This window comes from Pelmatolapia mariae, linkage group LG7 (assembly GCF_036321145.2).
Source record: "Pelmatolapia mariae isolate MD_Pm_ZW linkage group LG7, Pm_UMD_F_2, whole genome shotgun sequence".
NCBI lineage: Eukaryota > Metazoa > Chordata > Actinopteri > Cichliformes > Cichlidae > Pelmatolapia > Pelmatolapia mariae.
The window spans coordinates 42,148,362-42,169,370 of NC_086233.1; the positions used below are offsets into that span (position 1 = coordinate 42,148,362).

The 21,009-nt window shown below is 38.3% G+C and overlaps 1 protein-coding gene and 1 non-coding gene across 2 annotated transcripts; both read right to left on the minus strand.

Moving 5' to 3' along the window:
- Positions 1 to 249: 249 nt before the first annotated feature.
- rpl27a (ribosomal protein L27a) lies at positions 250 to 4,609 on the minus strand. The gene is made up of 5 exons (XM_063480956.1): positions 4,523 to 4,609; positions 3,848 to 3,911; positions 3,681 to 3,756; positions 1,320 to 1,494; positions 250 to 425 (listed from the first exon to the last, which is right to left on the minus strand). Exons 1-5 carry the CDS (start codon positions 4,523 to 4,525, stop codon positions 297 to 299), a joined length of 447 nt encoding a protein of 148 aa, XP_063337026.1. The 5' UTR covers positions 4,526 to 4,609; the 3' UTR covers positions 250 to 296.
- Positions 1,673 to 1,803, minus strand: LOC134632533 (small nucleolar RNA SNORA3/SNORA45 family). Its single transcript, XR_010094538.1, has one exon. It is a non-coding gene; the product is annotated as a small nucleolar RNA SNORA3/SNORA45 family (small nucleolar RNA).
- Positions 4,610 to 21,009: the final 16,400 nt, after the last annotated feature.

Consider the following 21,009-nt stretch of genomic DNA (forward strand, 5'->3'; position numbering starts at 1 on the left):
TTGCTATATTTAAAGAACAAAACAGGAAGTCTGCATTTTTAAAGATTGTTCAGTCTGCAACTTGGACACTTGTCAAAAAGATTTTACAAGGACAAGACCAACAGTGCTAAGGATCCAGGTGATTTCCTCACATGAAAAAGTTTCCTCTGTTCCTCACGCCTTTCAATCAAAATTAACAGTGTCTCTTCAGTTTCCATGCCAATCAAATTGCAACTTGGGAGTGGGGGAAAAAAATTACACACACACCAGTTTCCATTTATACAGTTTATTTCTGCAAAAACACACAGACAAGATCGTTATGCCATCAGCACGCAGGCTCCTCCCACTGCCTTGATCTTCTCCTCAGCCTGTCGGCTGAAGAACTTGGCCTTGACGATCACAGGCTGCTTGGGCAGCTTGCCTTTGCCCAGGACTTTGTAATAGCCCTACGAAATAAAGCACAGGTGGAGATCATTATTTTATCTGACAATACACTGTAATATTTTCTTATAAGACTAACAGCTAAAACTACGACATGTAAGCAAACCTAAGATTAACTGATAACCACCACAAACAAAACCACACTAGTTAAGTAAAAAAGTCTGTCGACCCAACAAAACTCAAATGTTAGAAATTGGCTTGGCGAGGAAAAAGGATGCTGGTTCAACTCCAGCCAGAGACACAAATCCCCTTTGGGGTTGCATCAGGTAGAGCTATGCCCAGTATAACCTTCTGTAAGAAGGGAGTGTGCTAAAGTGAGCATAATAAGCAAAATGCAGTTTTAATAGAAAAGAGTAACTATTCTATAAAAATGAAAGTTGTTTACAAAAAGAAATAATTTTCAATGACTGAAAACAGGAAAATTATCTGGTACAAATTCAGAATTTATAGCTCTTTAAAAATGTAAATGTCTGAGTATACTTTTGTGTAAAATGGAGGGAAAAAAGTCCTGAAAGGAGAAAAATTAAAGAAAACCGAAATGTCTTAAATCTGTTTTATTAACACTATGTACATTTTTGCACCAAATTCATCAGAAACCCATCCAAAAGGTTTAACTTTCCACTAGGAGTGTTTCAACTGTATAAAGGACACCTGTTCTTAAAAAAAACAAAACAAACCCAAGAAAACAGTTTATGATGCCTGATTCCAGCTGCTCAACAAGAAAACAATCCAATTTCCTAAGGTGATACTCAATGCCAACAAGTCGACATGCCACCACCTACCTACTCCAAGCTACAGTAAAGTAGAGGAACAAGAACTCCCGTAAAGATTTAAAAAGGTCCAATTATTATGACAAGAAGAGAACATTTTTAATAATGGCAAGATTTAGCAATACTTACAGCGCGCACAGCATCAATGATGGGGGCAGGTCCATCGGGCTTCTTGCTGTAGTTGATCCTGGTCTGCTCGCTCACCAGTGTCCACAGCTTGTCCAGGTTGATGGTAGGGCAGTGGGAGGTATTCCTCTTCAGGTGGTAATGTCTCATGCCCACCTTACCAAAGTATCCTGGATGGCTGAGGGCAAACACGAGGAAAGAAAAGAAAAGGTTTTCAAACTAGAGCAACAAACACTAATATTTTAAATATTAATGTTTAATTGAAGTTCACTTTTGACATTCAAATTTAGTGGAATACTATAAACTACCCCCCCCAATTCTAATGTGATGGGTCCATCAGCAATGTGTATTAAAGTGTTTGTAACTGCCCATGTGGATGACTGGACTATAGGAGAGGCCAGTCGGTGAGTAGGACCAGTCTTTAATCTAAGAGGACTCAAGCACACCAAGACAATGAAGTCTGTCAAGATGAGACTCTAGTCTCTATAGAAACATTAGATAAATGCATTTCTCTTCCCACAGCCTTTTTTACAAGCAGGTAAAAACTAATCAGCACATCTCTTAACTGGACAGCAGAACTAACCCTGCATAAATGTGTTCCACAGATGAGCACATTTCCCAAATTGGGAGAAAGTTCAATAAATTCTTTGTGTTCATAATACACAGTATCAGTGCACTGCTCTCCATATCTTTCAATAACATATTGCATGGCAGTTTTCACCAAGTAGACTTGGGCTGAGTAAGTGAGCTCCGTAGTGGGGATGGTCTACCATGTTTCTGATTTACTGGATGAAATCTTTACTCTTTCTTTGAAAATGCAGCTGTTTAGGTATTAATCTACAGAAAGACTGGCCAAGCTGCTGTAGTGGCATCTCAATCAGCTACCTCAACTCTCTTCTGCCTGTGTGAGGTACACTCCAATTCCACTGTCCTACAGTGACAGTAGTCCTTGTTCTGCTGTAGCTCACCAAAGACTGCGGAGCAGAACAGGGATTATTGTCAGCAGCCACAACTCAGCTGATAGAACTCGAGTCCGTCTACAGGTTGAGGGACTTGCTGAATTTGCCGCCAATTAATTTTGTTATATATTACAGCAAGCTCTACAGTACACAATAATATATTGTTAACATAAACTATTACTGTAAAACCTCATCTAGGAAACACTACAGCTATATAGGACAGGGTGATACATCGAATATACTTAATGTATCACGGGTTTTTTGATGAACAATGGTTAAAATGGTTTTAACATAAAAATCAAGTGGAAATTGCCGCAATATAAAGCTGTCTGCATGCAATTCACTGTCAGTTTTTTTTTCTCCCACACGCTGCAAATGCATCATTAATCCCCCCTCCCAACCGGAAAAATTTCTACCTGTGCTGAGCATGCGTGTTTACTACCTGATAAGGAAAAATATGGCGACAGCCAGAGTAACAGAGGAGCGAGGGAATGAGACTGTTGTTTGGATTTCACAAGGAGGAGACAAAATACGGTAATTTGCAAGACATGCCATAAAACTACTGACACAAAAAGTACCACAAATTTATTCCATCAGCTGAAAAGTCATCCACTGCAAAGTGAAGCCTGTTTTAAACCCTGCATGTCAGCGTCTCCCACACAGCAAAGAAAATGTTAAATAAACCAGCTGTGATACTTGTGACGGTTGTAGGTTAGTTGTTTTTATAGCCACTATCTAAACGTTTGTTCCTGTAATTTAAGGCCATCACATTTTTTGGTTTACAATTTTTATGTTATAAGAACAAAAGAGCACCTTTCGAATCTCAATTGTTTTATTTTGTCTTGTGAATTCTTGCTGATTTCCTTTTTTGTTGCTATAATCTTTAATTTGTTAAACATCTAGTGTTGACCACAGAAAGAGACTTACTGTGACAGTATTGTCATTTGTCAAAAACCTCTGTGTGCAACAAATGGTAAAAACCCCCCAAACATTTCAATTCATTCAGATATATTATTGTCACAAATATTAAATAGTTAATTTGAAAGAGTATACCAGTGCAATTTTAGGCTCTATATGGCTGAAAATAGTTTTTTTTGGTGATACAGCCAAAAATATTGTGACATTAGATTTTCCTCATATTACGCAGCCCTACTGCTTTAGCGACAAAACCTGGCTTCACCTCTAAAGGAATCCAACACAACAACCCAAATCATATCAGGCAACACTGAGGGACATCATAATCTAGCTTAAATATCTGAGGTAAAAACATACTTCTGTGTATTTTTAGACATATTACCTTACAAAGACTTGTGGTCAAATACAGGAAAGTCAGGTTTACTTGAGTTCCACTTTAAAGGAGTCACATTGTACTCAAATTTCACTAATATCATTATGAGTGACTTACTATTTGTCGAAATTGATTCTGTGATGATGCATGCCACCAGCATTACCACGACCTCCAGGATGCTTCCTGTGCTTGCCTGTGGAGTCGGCAAACGTTTACTTCATCTCAACATCGTCCCTGGATGAAAATCAATCAATTAAAACTTGTGTCAAAAAGAGTATACTCACCAACGCGACCATGTCCGTGGCTGACATGTCCTCGGAGTTTCCTGGTCTTCGACTTCTTGGTAGGCTGTGAGCAAAGATTTTGCAGTTATTGTTAAAGAAAGGATGAGGTTTATTTGAAACATTAGCTCCCGTCTAGCAAAGTAACAGACTTAACAGTCCGGCAGGTCGACTGTGATGTTAGTCTGCTAATAATCTGTAGTAAAGCGAGTATACATAGCATGTTTTCCCCACAGAAACGCTAAAGTAAACCGCTGAGTTTGTCCGAGTACTTGCATGCTGCTTAGCATGTAGGAGGCTAATGCTAGCTCAACCACCTTTATCGGCAGGTTTAACGCTTTACGCCAATGGTTGTTTCAGGGTTACACCACCACCACCTTCTACATTTAACTCTCACTACCGTTGTCAAAAAAATTACAAATGTTTGTTTTCTGCGTGTGGGTAAAACTGTAGATTCCCTGCTAGAGCCGAGGCCCAGGAGAAGCAACATATCACACAGTGAACCCATCAAAGTCCTCACAAAAATCAGTAAATAACGGTAATAACACCCAACATTTATTCCTACAACATGAGTGTATTATAAGACACCATCTAAAGTGGATTATTTTATACAGGTTAGTAAGGATGGAAGTAGATTTAACCCAGTTTGGATGCACAGGGATAAAACGTAGAACCTACCATCTTGGAGGCTAGTTGAAAGAGGAACGGGATTCGGAACGAACGCGATTTTGTGCGAGATTTGCCCCAACAATACAAAGTGCAACAATTCCATAGCGACATCTGGTGATTGATGATAGAAACGACACAAGAGTCAACTGAAAATTCACTTTTTTTAGTCCAAGAAGACAATTGTGAATTTAACAAAAAAAGTGATACGATTAATGTGATTGAAGTCTGACATTGATAGAATTAAACGGGTTCTACTTGTATTTTAGCAATTAAATTCTCATGTTACATCAAGCAAATATATATTTGAAAACACAAGCTAATGATAATGACTACTGACTAATCACTATACAAAAATAATACATGAATATCCTTCTGAGATCCAGAAGAAAAAGCAATTTAGATATTTTCTTTAGATCATTTACAGTTCCTGAGCTTTAGATCAAGTACAGTGACTGAAAAACAAAAGTTGACTAATGTTTTGTTTGTTTACAGAATGATGGGATGTAATATAACAACATTGTTTTTGTGTCGATTTCTGGTACAATGTCTTTTTATTTCATGAAAATTACAGTTAGATGAATGGAAATCTAACATTTACAGAAATCATCCATTTCTACAATTTCGTGCAGCCATGGATGCCGCCACGTGCCGCGGACCTCACGCCACCATCACGCCGCCACCTGTCACGACCTCTACTCCACTGCATGTACCCGAGGGACACCAGAACCTGAACCCAAGTCACTGGGTCCCTGTCTGTTCATCACACTCGGTCAATCTAAGTCTGCTGGCTTCATGGACAGATAAAGTTGGGAGTAATCTGTGTAGAAGTGAAAATGCCTGCTATGCCTTCTAATGATTCTGCAGGCAGCATGTATAATGTAAACAGAATTAAGGAATCCTGTGGAACTCCATAACTACTGTGTGAAGAGGACTCTCCATTTACATGAACAAATTGGAGTCTATTAGTTAGATATGATTCAAACCACTGCAGCACAGTACCTGTAATACCTACAGTATGCTCTAATTGCTCTAATAGAAAATTTTGATCAACAGTATCGTACGCTGCACTGAGGTCTAGCAGGATAAGCACAGAGATGAGTCCACTGTCAGAGGCCATAAAAAGATTATTTGTAACCTTAAATAAAGCTGTTTCTGTGCTGTGATGAGCTCTGAAACTTGATTGAAACAATCTTCCTCTGCAGATGATTAGTTAGCTGTTTGATAACTACTGTTTCAAGGATTTTTGAGATGAAAGTAAGGTTGGACATTGGCCTATAATTAGCTAAGACAGCTGGGTCAAGAGATGGCTTTTTAAGTACTGGTTTAACTGCTGCTAGCTTGAAGGCCTGTGGTACATAGGCATATAGGTTGATCATATTTAAGATTAAAGCATTAATAAATGGCAGAACTTCTTTGAGCAGTTTTGTAGGAATGGGGTCTAAAATACACATTGTTGGTTTGGAGGAAGTAATTACTGAAATTGACACACAAGGATCAATTGGAGAAACAAACTCTAAATAAATTTAAATGGTACTGAAAGTAGCAATAGATAATGTTAATGTTACGTCTGTGAGATGATTATGGGTAATTTTTTCTCTAATGGTTAAAATGTTATTTGTGAAGAAGTTCATGAAGTCATTATTAGTTAACGTTAAAGGAATGGTTGACTCAACAGTGCTCTGACTTTTTGTCAGCCTGGTCACAGTGCTGAAGAGAAACCTAGGGTTGTTCTTATTTTCTTCAATCAATGATTAAGCACTCTATAAACAAGTTCCTCAGAAATTTGAATATGCATACATTTCGCCTCTAATAGGAATGACGTGACAAAAGCATTATTAGAAAGAACTTCCGGACCATTTCTTTAATTGTTCGATGTAGTGCTGACTTTCTGAAGCACATATGGCAAGACTTATATCTTTTTGGTGCATTTATAATGCCATTATTACCAGAATCATATCAATACCGTTTCATTGTAAGACATTAGAAACGATTGAAATTTTCTTATATTAAAAAAACAAAACAGGAAATCTGTGCACTTTTGAAGATTGCTTGGGCAGCTTGCCTTTGCCCAGGACCTTGTAATTCGTCAAAAACCCTTTCAAAAGATTACATTTTCCACTATGAATGTTTCAATTGTATAAAGGACACCCATTCTTTAAAAAAACAAAACCAAGAAAACAGTTTATGATGCCTCATTCCAGTTGCTGAACAAGAACACAACCCAATGTATATGCCTGTCCCAAATGTAATTTTCGAAAGTGATAATCAATGCTGACTAGTCCACATGCCACCACCTACTCCAAGCTACAGTAAAGTAGAGCAACAAGGACTCCCATAAAGATGTGAAAGGTCCGACTATTATGACAAAAACTGCTAATTAGAGACATTTTAATGAGAGAACATTTTAAATAATAGCAACATTTAGCAATACTTACAGCACGCACAGTATCGATGATGGGGGCGGGTCCATCAAGCTTGGGAGGTATTCCTCTTCAGGTGGTAATGTCTCATGCCCACCTTGCCAAAGTATCCTGGATGGCTGAGGACAAACACGAGGAAAGAAAATGAAATCGAATGTTTCAAACTAGAGCAACAAACAATAAAATATTCAACATTAACATTTAATTAAAGTTCACTTTTGACATTCTATTTTAGTGGAATACCGCCCCATTTCTAATGTGATGGGTGCATCAGCAATGTGTATTAAAGTGTTTGTAACTGCCCATGTGGATGACTGGACTATAGGAGGGGCCAGTCGGTGAGTAGGACCAGTCTTTAATCTAAGAGGACTATTTCATAAGGAAACTTATGAGTTTTCTGATTATATTGTATATTGCTTGTGATTTAGATTCGTTAGGTGTAGTTCCTTTTACATCTCCCCTCTCTGGGTTTCTCCCTTCCCTAACTCTCACTCTCTGCTCCTCGTTCTCACCCTTTCTCTCCATCTTCAGTGTTTTTGCACTTGTCTTCTTAGCCTTGTCTCTGTTCCCCCCCTGTGTTCAATGTATCTAGTCTGTTTCGTCTCAGTATTCGTTTCACCTGGCCTCTTGTGTCTGGTCAATCTGTTTCCTGTTTTATTTTGGTAGTCTTTTCCCTGTGTGAACTGTGTTCTGTTTTGCTTTCGATGTCCTGTTAGTGTGTAATTAGTTCTAGCTGCTCATTGTGGCGTCGTCCCCCATTTGCTGTGTGGGTCCTTGTGTACTGTGTTTCCCTTGTAACTTCCTGGCTGCTAATTGCTAGTTGTCTGTTTCTAGCTTATAGTTCCCAGGTTCTAGTTTCAGAGTTTTTAATTTTTGGGTGGAGTTTCGTCTTTCAGGAAATAAAGTTGCCTCTTTTAGTTGATCTCTTTGTTTCTGAGTCCTGTGTTTGGCTCCTACCTCTGCCTGCTATACAGCCGAACCTTGACAGAAATAATTCTGGGTTTTCAGGTCATGTCGCTCACTAAAATGACCATACATGGTTGACAGAGTGCTGAGTGAGATAGTTGCTGAGATGGCGATCAGACATTAGGAAGGAGAATGCTCGGGACGTACCAGTTTTTGAGGACCCTGAGCAGGGCTAAAATAATGAGATCCAACGTCAATTATTGATAAAAAGTGCTTAAGAGGGGTCTCACCTTCAAGAGGGCTTTATTCTTTTCCTCTTATAAGAGATAACTTTGATGGACTGCCTAATCTTGAAGAATCTGTCTTGACTTATTGACCTGGCTGTAACTAGGAACTAGCAAATTTGGATGCTAGGTTATCTGACTCATGCCATAAACATCTTGACAGTTCAGTAGGAGCCGTATAGATTCCACACATGGGGCTTGATGTAGTGGTCTCAGACTCATGTCCTCCACAGAGGACAAAAGTGAAATGCCGGGTCTTACAAGACTATGATATAATAATATATATAATATATATATATATATATAATAATTTCAACATATAATCATCATATATAAAAGTCAGACTAGAGCGCTTTTATAATGTCCTTAACAAGATTATTAGAGTTTATTACAGCTAAACCAAAACTATTGAAATAAAAAAAGAACTAGATCTTTAGGGAAAAGAAAACAAAAAACAACTTACAAAAGAAAATGACAGTAATGCTGGTCTTTGATTAAAAACACATTAGCCTATAGACTCTATTCTCCCACTAATCTAGAGATATAAAACAATAATGTAACTAAATCATTATGTGGCAAACTGTCAGTCTATGACACGCTCTGCTTACATTTCTGTCTATGCAGATTTAAATGTTGACTGAAACAAATTCAATATGCTGCTTTTTCCCCCTTCTTCATCATTACCTTAGTAAGCTGTTGCCCTGCCCCTTTAATACCAGTTTCATAGTGTTTGCCAATTATAGTGATGATTTGTACACACTGTGAATAAATAATCAAATCTGACGTCAGCACCACACTCAGGGGTTAATCGTTGACCGGTTTACAAGGAGTGAACTCTTTAAACTTGTTTATTACTCAGCTGTTATATGATGCTCCATTTTAAAGAAAATATTAGTCACTAATGTGTGTAACAAAACAGTACCCTGACACATTATGCAGAGAATATAAACCCTGAGTAAAAACACACACACGCTTGGATCACGTGCACACAGTTAAAGATGACGTGTAGTCATACATGTCCACGTAGCTTTATTGGGTTTCTGTGGCAATGCAGTTAATGGTGATTTACATAAAGTCAGTCTGTTATTCAAAGTTTGAGTGAATTGTACAGCGTGTAACTTGTCATTGGCCAGAATAACAGGGTGTAAAATCAGCCTCTGAAGGAAGATAAGACACACCTCTGCCATGCCACCAGGTTTTTGCAGCCCTAGAGATCGGCACCACTGAACAAGTAAGGGCATTTTTGTTATTAATCCCTAATCTATCTTGTGTGTATATATTTAATGTGTTTGAAGTTATACTTTTTGTCTCTATTTCAGAAACAAGGAAATGAAGGTCAATATAAGAGATAAATAATTCTGTACAAGCGTGTCCCAAAGTTTTGTTCTGCTTTGAAGTATTTCAATTTCATGCCACTTTACTCACACTAAACCATGATAAAGATTTTAATTTGAAAATGTATGATAAGCATACAAACATGTTAGATTACACATGAAATACTCATTAGAATGTTGCAGGTAATAGTCTGCACAATAGTACAGGAAGAGATGCATTTTTCTGCAATTTTTTTTTAGATACTTTAAGTACATTTTACAGATACTTACATGTTTGTTTTTATGAATTCGGGGCTTTTACTCCACATTCACTGATGCACTGATTGTAAAATTGTGGGCTGAGGTGGATAACGATGTTTAAAACAACAGTTGTAAAATAACCAAAATTGCCTCTGAGAGTATACTACGGTCCACTTGGATAATGTAAATCATCATCAAACTGTGGGCGCAAGACTCAGTGTTATTGCCTGCACGCCCAACATTCAAGGACACAAAGAACTGGCTGCTCATGTGCCATTTAGGCAGTCATTAAGTGGACTTCACAGAAGTATTTACTCATCTGCTGAGTCTGCAATTGTCAGTGTCCACAACCAAGTCCACAGCTGATTATAATTCCTGTCTCATAATTTGCTGCTATCAACTGGGGCCAGTAGTGATCAGAAATGATAATGGGAAGATATAACTTTGCATCCCTATACACTACAATGCATTATCAAAGATTAAAGGAAAAGCCCTGCAAAAAAAGCCAAACAAAAGACACATTTACTTTCTAAACTTGTGGTTTCATTTGGCTTAAAAGGGGAAAAATGTCAAAGAATCCATCTCAAATGTATTTTTCTGGCCTTTGTAAAGAGGCTGGCCCTCAGATTGAGGAAAATCTTTACTAAATTAATAAAGTATATAGAAAATGTTTTAATAAAATTATCTTAACTTCCACCAACAAGAACAGTAAAATAAGACAGTGAATCAGTTATTTGCAGTCTGATACATGAATTGATAAAAGACACAAACTCCAGTGTTGGTGTTTCAAAATTTAAAAGGTTAGTTTTTATAACCCCAGTTCCAAAAACATTTGGTTGTTGTGTAAAATGCAAATAAAACAGAATGCAATAGTTGTAATACCTTGAAAACCCATATTTTGTTCACAACAATCAGAATGTAGACAACGCGTTAAATCTTTAAAATGAGAAAATGCACCGATTTTAGACAAATATTAACTTTTCATTTCATTAATGTAACTTTGTTGAGATGTGTTTCTGCCTTCAAATTCAAAATCATCTTATTATGATTGATAGTTTTTCCCAACTTAATCATTTGATATCTTTTCTATGTAAATGAAATATTTGCAAATTGTGCAAAACTGTAAATAAAAGCAGAATGGAACAGTGTCCCAACGTTTTTAGACTTTGGTTTGTACATTAAAGTACGTTTATACGTTTGTGAGAGAAACGTTTCTCCCACAAAACGCTATGTCCAGATGAACAGAATCAACTTTTTGGAGATTTACTTTTCTGGATGATTGAGAATGCATCAAGATGACACTGGACAAAAAGGCATCACATGATTACTTGGAAAACACATTAAATATTAAACACCTGTTTGCAGTTTCTATTTGTGAGCTGTGCTGAAATATCAGGGGGCTGAGGCTGAATCATCACTCCACCAATCAAATCATTTTAGTTCCCCTTGACACTGGACACATGGAACATTTCTATTCCTCTCCTGCTCAGCTCACATCCACCTGAGGACACATTCACCTGACTTTCTGAAGCAGACATCTTGTTTTTTCATCACTTGCCTTCATACTGAGGTAATTTTTGATTATATTTCACCTTATACCTGATTCCTTCTGTATGTTAATGTGATGTAACTTTTGTTATGCTCATAACGTCTCTTTTTGTGTTGTAAACGTTACTCTTTGTGCAAATGAGCAGTTATATTAGTGTTACATTGCTGATTCTTAATCTACCTCTTTTATGGTTTTGTACTATTTTTTTTTCACTGTCAAACACTGAGCACACAGAAGATTTTAAACCATCGGCTTCTTCTTTGTTTTCTCTTCTATTTTTTCACCCCAAGAGGCCCAGTCTCCTGGAGATGGCAGACTTGCCTCGCAGACGCCATGGCAACTTCCCACAAAGGCGAGCCACCATGTTACCATGGGTAGCCAAGTGTAGGGTAAGGCTGGCACTGGAGGCCATGCCATCTGAGACTGGTCCAAATCTCGCAACCACAGCAGAGGAACCAACCCCCCGGGCAGAACATGTGAATATAGATGTAAACAATGTTTTAAAGAAGGAGGGATTTATCACTACAACTATTAGTAAATGAGAGATGAGTAAATGGGATTTCAGTAAGATGAAAATAATGCAAAGTCTCTTTTTTTGAATTTTTAAACAAAATAGGTCAGCGTGACTGGATTCTGTGAGGTGGAAAAGGAGCCAAACCAGTCTTATGACAGAAAAACAAAAGCAACCTCTCCGTCATCTGAAAAATGGGAAAGGCCTCCAGACAAAAGTGTGAAAGCTTTATTGAGAAGATTAAGGTAAAAAAGGGGAGTATGTTGTGGTAAAACCACGTTGATTTTAAAGGATGACAACAGAGCAATGGATGAACCTAAAGTTCTCTTTATCCAAACCAATCTATGCTTTGGTACGTTACAGGCTGGGCAGCCAGTTTATCGACACTTTTATTGCCAGATCAGATGGTGACAGATATCCATGGTCCACAGTGTAGTAGAATACATTCATTTGGACTTGAGTGCTATTTATAGTTTCTGTAGCTTCATGATCATAAAGCCCAGCAAAAGTCAGGGTGATATAGGTTTGGGGTCCTTGTCATGCCTGTTCCTAAATTGTTTCTGTTGTGTATTGCCCTTTTTTGGGAGGCACTGGGGAATCTTGTTGCCTCAAAGTGGTTTTCTTGATCTGCAACAGTGTTTAGGCAGGATTGTTTTTGTTTGTTCTTTCCATGGGTATAAAATTGAAAATGTTCTTATGAATTTTACACTCTTAATGCTAACCTTTGATAATCACATTTAAAAGCTAGCCCTATCAATGAACTCCTCCAAAGTCTTGGAAAATGCTGAACTATTTCTTTAACAGTGTTCATTTGTCCATTTTTGGGTGAATCTGGTTTAGAAATTTAGCCTCATTAAGACTTTATGCTGAAAATGATCTTGATAATGGAATTAAAGACACTGCCATAAGACACCTTCATTTTCACAGGATTCACCCAGAGGCCCAGAGGATTCTGGGTAATTCCTGCATACCTGTAGTGAGCCTGGAGCGCCTGAACTTCCAGTCTGTGTCTTTATCATCACTGCAGCCTGTGGTGTCTTTGCAACGTCTACCGTGCCAAAAACAAGCTGAGCTCTGTGACAATGTGTCATTAAATATTTCTGAACAGGTACAGAGCTGAAGGTCTAAACACTTTCATGTACAACAAAGATAAGTTCCTTTTTTTTAACCTCTGTGTCTTGATCTCTGCTAACAGAATGGATTCAGTCAAACTGAGGAAGATATACTGGAGCTAACTGAAGGATCATTCCAGCCTAAACCAGCAGAGCCATGTGACCTCAGTCCAACATCTTGGACTGAACCATATTGTCCTGACAGCTCCCTTTCTGGAGAGCCAGAGCAGGACTCAGGCTTTGACTGTGACTCTAATCCAGATCAGCCTTACATCCTGTTTGATTGTGGATCTGATGATGGGAAAGCTGAATCTGAAGCATTTTATCTGGATCCAGATCCAGAACAGACTCTGGTTATTGAACTGGATCCAGAGGAAGAAGCAGATCAGGACCAATGCCTGCCCCTGGAGGATGAAGTTGAAAGTACATGTGTGGTTGATATAATCGAAGTGGACGATGGTGAAGATCAAAGAGGTGAAATTAGATGCTTGGGAGAACAGGCCGACTCATCCACCCAGCAGCCTGGAGCTGAGGCTGGGACTGAGGAGAGTGAAGATTTCTGCGCTGTTTGTCTGAACGGAGGAGAGCTGCTTTGCTGTGACCGCTGCCCCAAAGTTTATCACATAGGCTGTCATATACCTCCTCTCAGCAGCTTCCCGCTGTAAGTGCTGTGTGAACATACAAATCTGGATATATGACCTATGGGTTTAGTGTATTTTTTCATGGACTGTGGTCCTGTGTATTCCACAGAGGTGACTGGGTGTGTACTCTGTGTAGAAGTGAGCAGGAGCCCGTGGAGGCTTACAACTGTGAGATCATGGACTCCTGCGAGGGAGTCAAGGCACCTTATACGCTATCCAACCTGGACCAGAGGGTAAGCTGGTTTAATTCCTAAATTAAAGGGAGAAAGTACAGCTATACTGCTTATTTTCATTCTGTTGCTGTGAGGATGGCCTGTATTTTGGTTGCTTGTTGGATGTTGATCCTTTCTTACAAAGTATACAACAGGAGATTGTTTGGTTCAGACAAATCTGGAAACAATTCACTTAGTTTTGGTGCGAGAGCTGCCTGGGGAAGAGTGTGAAGACGCCAGGTCACACACACACGTTCACTCGCTTACTGTGAAATTAAAGGACTGTTAACTGTGCTACTCTCTAACTGAAATTGATCCACCGGTGGGGCAAGAATCCACACAATTTTAAGTTGTGTAGACTCATTTATGATTCTCTCTATATATACATTTGTTAAGGATTAAGCTTTGATTTTATTCCAGTTTTTGAGTCCAGTTTGGGGTCAACAATGATTAACAGACTTACAACAGTAATATTTACTGGTGCAGAAGCTTTGTATTAGACAGTTAATGGCCAAAGTGATGATGAAAACAGCTTGGTTTATTGCCCCGGTTTATTGCCCCTTCTGCCCAGACTGCTCCCTCACCAAAACTAAGTGGATTGCGTCCAGATTTCTCTGAAGCAAACAATCTCCTGTGCAAAGCACTTTGAGTGCTTTGATAGAGTCGAAAAGTTTCTGTATAAGAACCATTTACCATTTATTGAAAACCATAATTAATAACACTATATAATATCTGTAATAATTAAAGGAAACAGTATAGTATTAATAAAGTATTCCTGTTTAAAATATATTTGGGCCATAAATGACCAAAAATAGTGTATCACGTGAGGGTTATCAGTGTTTATTACACAAACCAGATCAGACTGCGTTTTCACACTCGCCTCTATCTGGTGTAATAAATCCGTGTTGTGCTCCACTGTAAAGAAGCTTGAACTGATTTTACTCTTTTGTCTGCAGAGATGTGAGAAGTTGACTCTGTTGCTATACTGTCAAATTCTCAGCGCTCCTTTCCATGAACCTGTCAGCCCTCTGGTCAGTCCAACAACAACAAATCACCTCAGCAGTAATGTAACATACATGAGCACCAAACGGTTTAAATATACAGTGCATATTTGTATATACAGCAATAACTACAAGACATCGCTGTTAGCGAAATTCTTACAACCTAACTGAGTATGTAAAATGTTCCACCTCTGTGATCTTACATCAAATCTATGCTCTCGTGTGCCAGGCTCAAAACTACTACCAGATCATAAAAAGGCCCATCGACCTGTCAGTGATCCGCAGGAAACTGGACAAGAGCAACACTCTCCACTACTTCACTGCTGAGCAGTTTGTTGATGACGTCTTGTTGATGTTCAAGAACTGCGCTACTTTCAATTACGTAAGGAATATGAGCGGGTTTCCCACTTTGACCTAATTTCTGGTATAATTGAGTTATTCCTGCACTGCAGTCTGTGGAGATAAGTTCCACGTGTATCAGCAAGCTGGGCCCCTTTCTTCACATGGGGCCTGCCAGTCAAGGTTGTGTTCATCTGCAAATCAAGTATCAATCAAATCTCTGGATTTACTACTTATATCTACCAGGAATGAAGATGTTTACAGCCAAGGCAGTTATTATAATGTATATTGGAGGAAATCTGTAGTCTTTGATTTTCTTTTTCCTCAGTGCTGAGTACATGGTTATGGCATAGTAGACAATATGCCATGGGAACGTGGATATTTGTGTAAACTGTATGGTAATCAAGTAAGTGCTGAGGTATTTTAAAATAAGTTTAACCAAAATAGAAATCTGATTTTGAATCTGGAAGGATCACCTTGCACCTGCTTGGTCTGAAATATTTATGACTTTACTCTGGTAAACTAGTTCATCGTAGGTCACTGTGGGTTCTTTTTTCTCTCCTTGTGCTGTGCAGCCAGACTCAGAGGTGGCTCAGGCTGGTCGAAACCTGGAGATGTTTTTCTTGAGCAAACTGAAGGAGATTTTTCCGGACCGGACATTCCCATCAGCCAACCAGGGCACAACAGACAGAGCTCGCCTTCAGTGGCTCCACAGGAAGAACAAGGAAAACTCCAGAAAGAAGAGAAATGTTTTTAGCGGGAAAAAATATTACCTATAACTTGCAATTTATTAATTTCCTTACAGCTTCTCATTTAATACAAAACATATTGAAATGTGTGTCTTTAAAAACACTGTGACAATAACTTTAATAACTTGTGTTTTTTATATTAAAAATAGATGTCGTGGAACTGACAGCTTGTCACATTTTTCAGGTATGTTCATTGAATGAAACAGAGACATATTTACAGTTTTTAAATGAAATCAGTCAAATCAGATCAGTTGCATGATTTATCATTTTCATATTAAAGTGCTCATATTAAATAATAATATCAGCTTATGTAAAAGTTATCCTGATTGCTTCCTTAAACACTCAGTTTCAGGCTGTTTATTTTACTATTGGCTCGGTATAATGTTGATAAAAGGGAATATCCTTAATATAGTAATCTCAGGTACACATCTCTGACATCTCTGATTGGCTGACCTCTGTTTGAGTGGTAGCCAACCAGAAGAACATTAGCTTGAAGGCTAGAAGAACTAAGCTAAATGGCTTTTTTGAGGAGCTGCTCACAGGCCCAGCATTACTCTAGTTGAGAGTTGTAAATGAGCACAATAGGTCTACTTTAACTCTGTTAATGTTAAATCACTGCTCAACACTGATTTTAGGTGATGCAAGTATACTTTATACAGTAGACAGAAGGCTTTCCACCTTTTCATAAAAACTACTTCATAATGGTGTCATACATCCCAGCAATGTGGGTTTGATGACAAATAATATCATTAAAATTGTTTTGGTTGATTGTTGGTTATTGTGCTTCTGCAGTTATTACAAACTTTCCCCAGCAGGGGGAGCCCGTGTAAGACTTAACACTGGAAGGACATCTGTTTTGAATGTACCCTCAGTGCAAATTATGCTATTGACAGTGAGCCCATTATAGCACAAGAGGCTTTTGTGTCCCACTCCCCATTTATACCATCTTATCTATCAACTTTCATCTTTATCTATCCACTTTCTTTCTTAATACCTACAGCTGCTCTGCCTTCGTCTTATTGTGTGGTTAGACTTCATATAAAAATAAATCCTCATCCATGACAGCATTCAGTTTCATAATTTATGACAAGTAAAAGAAAAAAAAAAGATGTAAAGCCCGAAAAGGGAGCAAGTGATGTATTTAATCAATAAAATTCTGCCCCAAAACTAAAAACAGTTAATATAAAATGGAGAAAAAGTAAAAAATAATGTCTGGATTTTTACCAGTGTGTTCAACCAGAGAATTGCACCTTTGGAAATATTAATCTAAATTATAATCTAAAGCTTGATTATATTACCAGCTGACAGTAAAAGTAACAAATAAAGAATAAAAATAAAGAAATCAAGGAATGAGATTGGAGCTGCAATGAAGAAAAAGCCCAAACAAAAACAACAGAGTTTCAATAATTAAGTTACTTTATTATGTTTCTTAAAAAATTACAATAACAGCACTAAAATGGTTAACAGCAGCTAGCCAGGCAAGCGAGTGTCCAGGGCCGCTAATAGCCTTAAACTATAGTACAATAAGAGGTTTAGTCAAGACAGCAGCAGAGATAAACCAGTGTGTGTGTGACTGAAGGAGGAGGGGGGTGTTGTATCTGGGGTCCACTCTCCTACAGTCTGATTTGCCACCTTAATTGCTGCAACCTTACTCACCACCATCAAGCAGAGGGCAGCAAAACACAGGGTCACCACGGGGTGAACCTCCACTGGTCCACAAACACCAGGAACCAAAACAAAAAAGGGAGTTACTAAACATACTTTGGATAATGAGTGTACAATAAATCAACTTCCCCACAAAAATACAACCTGAAAACCAAGGAGGGATTGAGCAATGGGCGTCAGGTGTCTTTTATTCAAGCGCCGATTGAGGAATTAGAGGAGGAGCCAGGGTTTAAGGATCTAAGCGGGGCACATTTCAGTCTACAATTTCCCCTCAGCACTAGCAAAATGAACACTGATTAGGTGATATCAAAACTTATTTTAGTACTATAACTTATTTTTCACAGTAATCATTTTGATTAAACAAGCTTGACACTAACTGGTAAAAAATCATGCTGTCTGGACACTCTGCACACAACAAGCTGCCAAGTGTTTCAGAAATATGAGACAGCGGCTCGAGCTCCTTAAATGACATCATGCAGAGCCAAGCTAGTAAAACCCAGTGAAGGCTGGAGGAAAGTGCTTCAAAAACACACACATACGTTATCTGCTGTACTATCTGCCAGCAGGAGTTACCTCAATACTTTTGCAGCATAAGTTATGCATAGTATGTGCATTTTACTCTGAAACAGCTGTGGTTGTTTCAGAGTACAAAACAATACTTCAGTTTATTACAAAACCTATTGCATTGCATTATTGTAGTGCTTCAACCTGTTTATCTGGTTATTATCCATAAGCATAATTACAAATATACTGCAGGGTAATTTTTTTCCACAACCTAGAAATATAACAATTATTCTTGCTAATTGACTGATAAATAATAAATATTAATTAGCAAATTGTTTAATAAACATCAATTGATCCATTGCTGTACTTCTCTATGTGAAGGGAGACTTACCATAAAAACTGAATAAAAAAGTAACAATAACATGAGACATGTAGTTAAAATGAAGAACAAGTTGTTGTAACATATGCAACAAAGAGAAATTCGGTATTTGTATAACTGTATAATTGTTAAAACCAAAACTGTAAAATTGACATGTTGAATTATTTTGCAGCAGATGTTTGCTTGACAATAAACAATCAGATGTCAGATATGCTTAGACTAAGATTACTAGCCCTATCAGCAACTAGTCCTGGGTCAGATTAGCGACCTGTCCAGGGTGTACCCCGCCCCCCTCTCCCTATGGTAGATGGGATTGGTTCCAGCCTGCCGGCAACCCAGATAAGGATAAGCAGAAGAGAATAGATGGATGGATAAATGGATGGTTGGACAAGCAGCATAAATAAAAGAAGCTACAATGAGTCTCATTTCAAAATTCATTCATGCCAGTACTTCCCCCTAGTCATCCTGAATTATGATGTCACGGCAATTTATTCTCAGTTCCTTGCTAATTCTTTTCCAAACCCTTACTCCCTTGACAGAATGCACTGTTTTACAGCAGTCTTCACTAATTCTTTTTGACCATATACATTTTTTTTTAAATGATACAGACAGTCTTTGAATACTTCCTGGTGATTTTTACATTAAAATCATGCTGTGGATCCATCTGCCAAACCTGACAGCCTGTGTTTCTCCTGGACTCTGCTGCCCTGCTTGGTGGCTGGCTCGCTCTGTGTTGTTGTCATTTTCTGATTGTGGTTTTCAATTTTTCAGCTCTTAAACGTGTCATTTTTTTTTAAGTTTCAGGACATTTTGTTCTTGCTGTTCTTCCTTCCTGTAGCTCATTGTAATTTGCCAAACATAAGAGAGCATCAAGCTCATGCTTTTATAGTCTATTGTCAAAATGCTCTTATGTATAATCAGTGATGAAAGCAGCTCTGTGAGTGCTGCATGAGTGCCTGCACTCTATAAACCCAATGAAAGACTTTCAAATGGACAAAATCTGTTGCAACCACTGATAAAACCCACTGTGGTCCCATTATAAACAATATCTTTGATCTGTGTGCACATCTAAAATTTGTCAGCCACTGAAAGAAAGCATACAGAAGGGGATGAGAGCGAGCTTTTCAGGGTCGCCATCGCTGTGGCTAATTTAAGATAAAATAGCATAAACTGACCTTGGGATGTCCTTAACAGGAGGTTTAATGACTTTGGAAATCTACTTTGTTCAGTTCATTAAACCTTAGTCACGTGTCTCCTTCTTGTTTTCTTTCTTTTGTCAGTTCTTCTTTCTCCTTCTTTTTTCCCGTGTGCAGATGTTTCATTTAATAACATCAAAGCCGTCATGCAAAGCCCCCCTCACTCTGTCTGTCTGAAGCTGGGTGAATCACCAATGCATAAAAAGGAGGAAAATGCTGACATACCTCCAGCTGCAATGGAGAATATCGTCTCTGAGATAAGACCTACATCTAATGTTTAGATCAAACTCAACAGCAGCCATTAGCCCTGATTGTACCTCTGATAGTTTAGATTCATCATAAGAGCATTGTCACTTTAGAACAGTTAAAGATGTATCGTTCCTCCAAAAAGCTGCTGCATGATTTGCTCTTGCTTTTTGTGTTATTTAGGGTCGTTTAGACTCACTTCCTCACTCACATTCCTGGTAAGCTACTGCATGAAAATACTGAATTATTGTGTCTGGGAGTGGAGTAAGTGCATGCTGTTGACTTTGGATGCTACTGAGAGCATAGCTGATTTGGTTTATTACACCCTCTTGGAAAGGATGTACCACCTTTTATGAAGATAATGCTGTAGTGGTCATCAAGCTGGCTGTGTAAAGCCAAAATTTACCTAATTTTTTATGTTGTCCAGGACAAAGGAGATCCTGCTGCTCATCATCTCTGACATTTTTTTGGGCTCAGCATAGATATTTTAATGCTATAAATTAAAAAAAATTAAAAAAAAAAGCTCACAGACCAGTAACACACCATTAATCACCATTGGCCATCTCACTTCATAATTCAATCCTCATAATGGAAACATTTTTTCTTATGACTAAATTTGGGAACTAAACTTTGGGGGTAAAAGAAGAGGAAAAAGAAGCAGGCTAGTACAGAAACATCATATGAAGTCAGTGGGTTGGATAACCGCTGCCTGTGCACTTCATCTATCCAGTCTGAGCCTGATGTTCAGTGCAGTAACATATTCAAGATGTTTATGAGAGTTTGTCTGACTGGGTAACTAAAACTAGACCAACAGACATTTGGCATGTCTGGATTTATGGGTATTGTTTTAAACACCAAAGTCACTCTGGTTTCTTGAAACAATCACTAAGTGAAACCTCTGTTAGAAAGATTGATAGTTGCCATCTCAGCCCATTGATGGTGTAACTGTTGAAATGGGAACCACGTTTTCCACAAGCAAAGTCAAAGGATTTTGCTGTTTCTCCCCCGAAAGGGATGAATCAGCAGTAATTTTATTTAGTTTTTTCCCCAGTGCAATCAGTTCTTCCACCATCTGCAGCTGCGTGAAGCTTTTGCACATTTTGATGAAATGGTTTAGTAGATCATGTATTCATCTGATTTAAAGTTAAAGTATGTGTTGATTGTTAAATGTTGCTTATTTATAATGTGTGGTAGGACTGGCTGGAGGT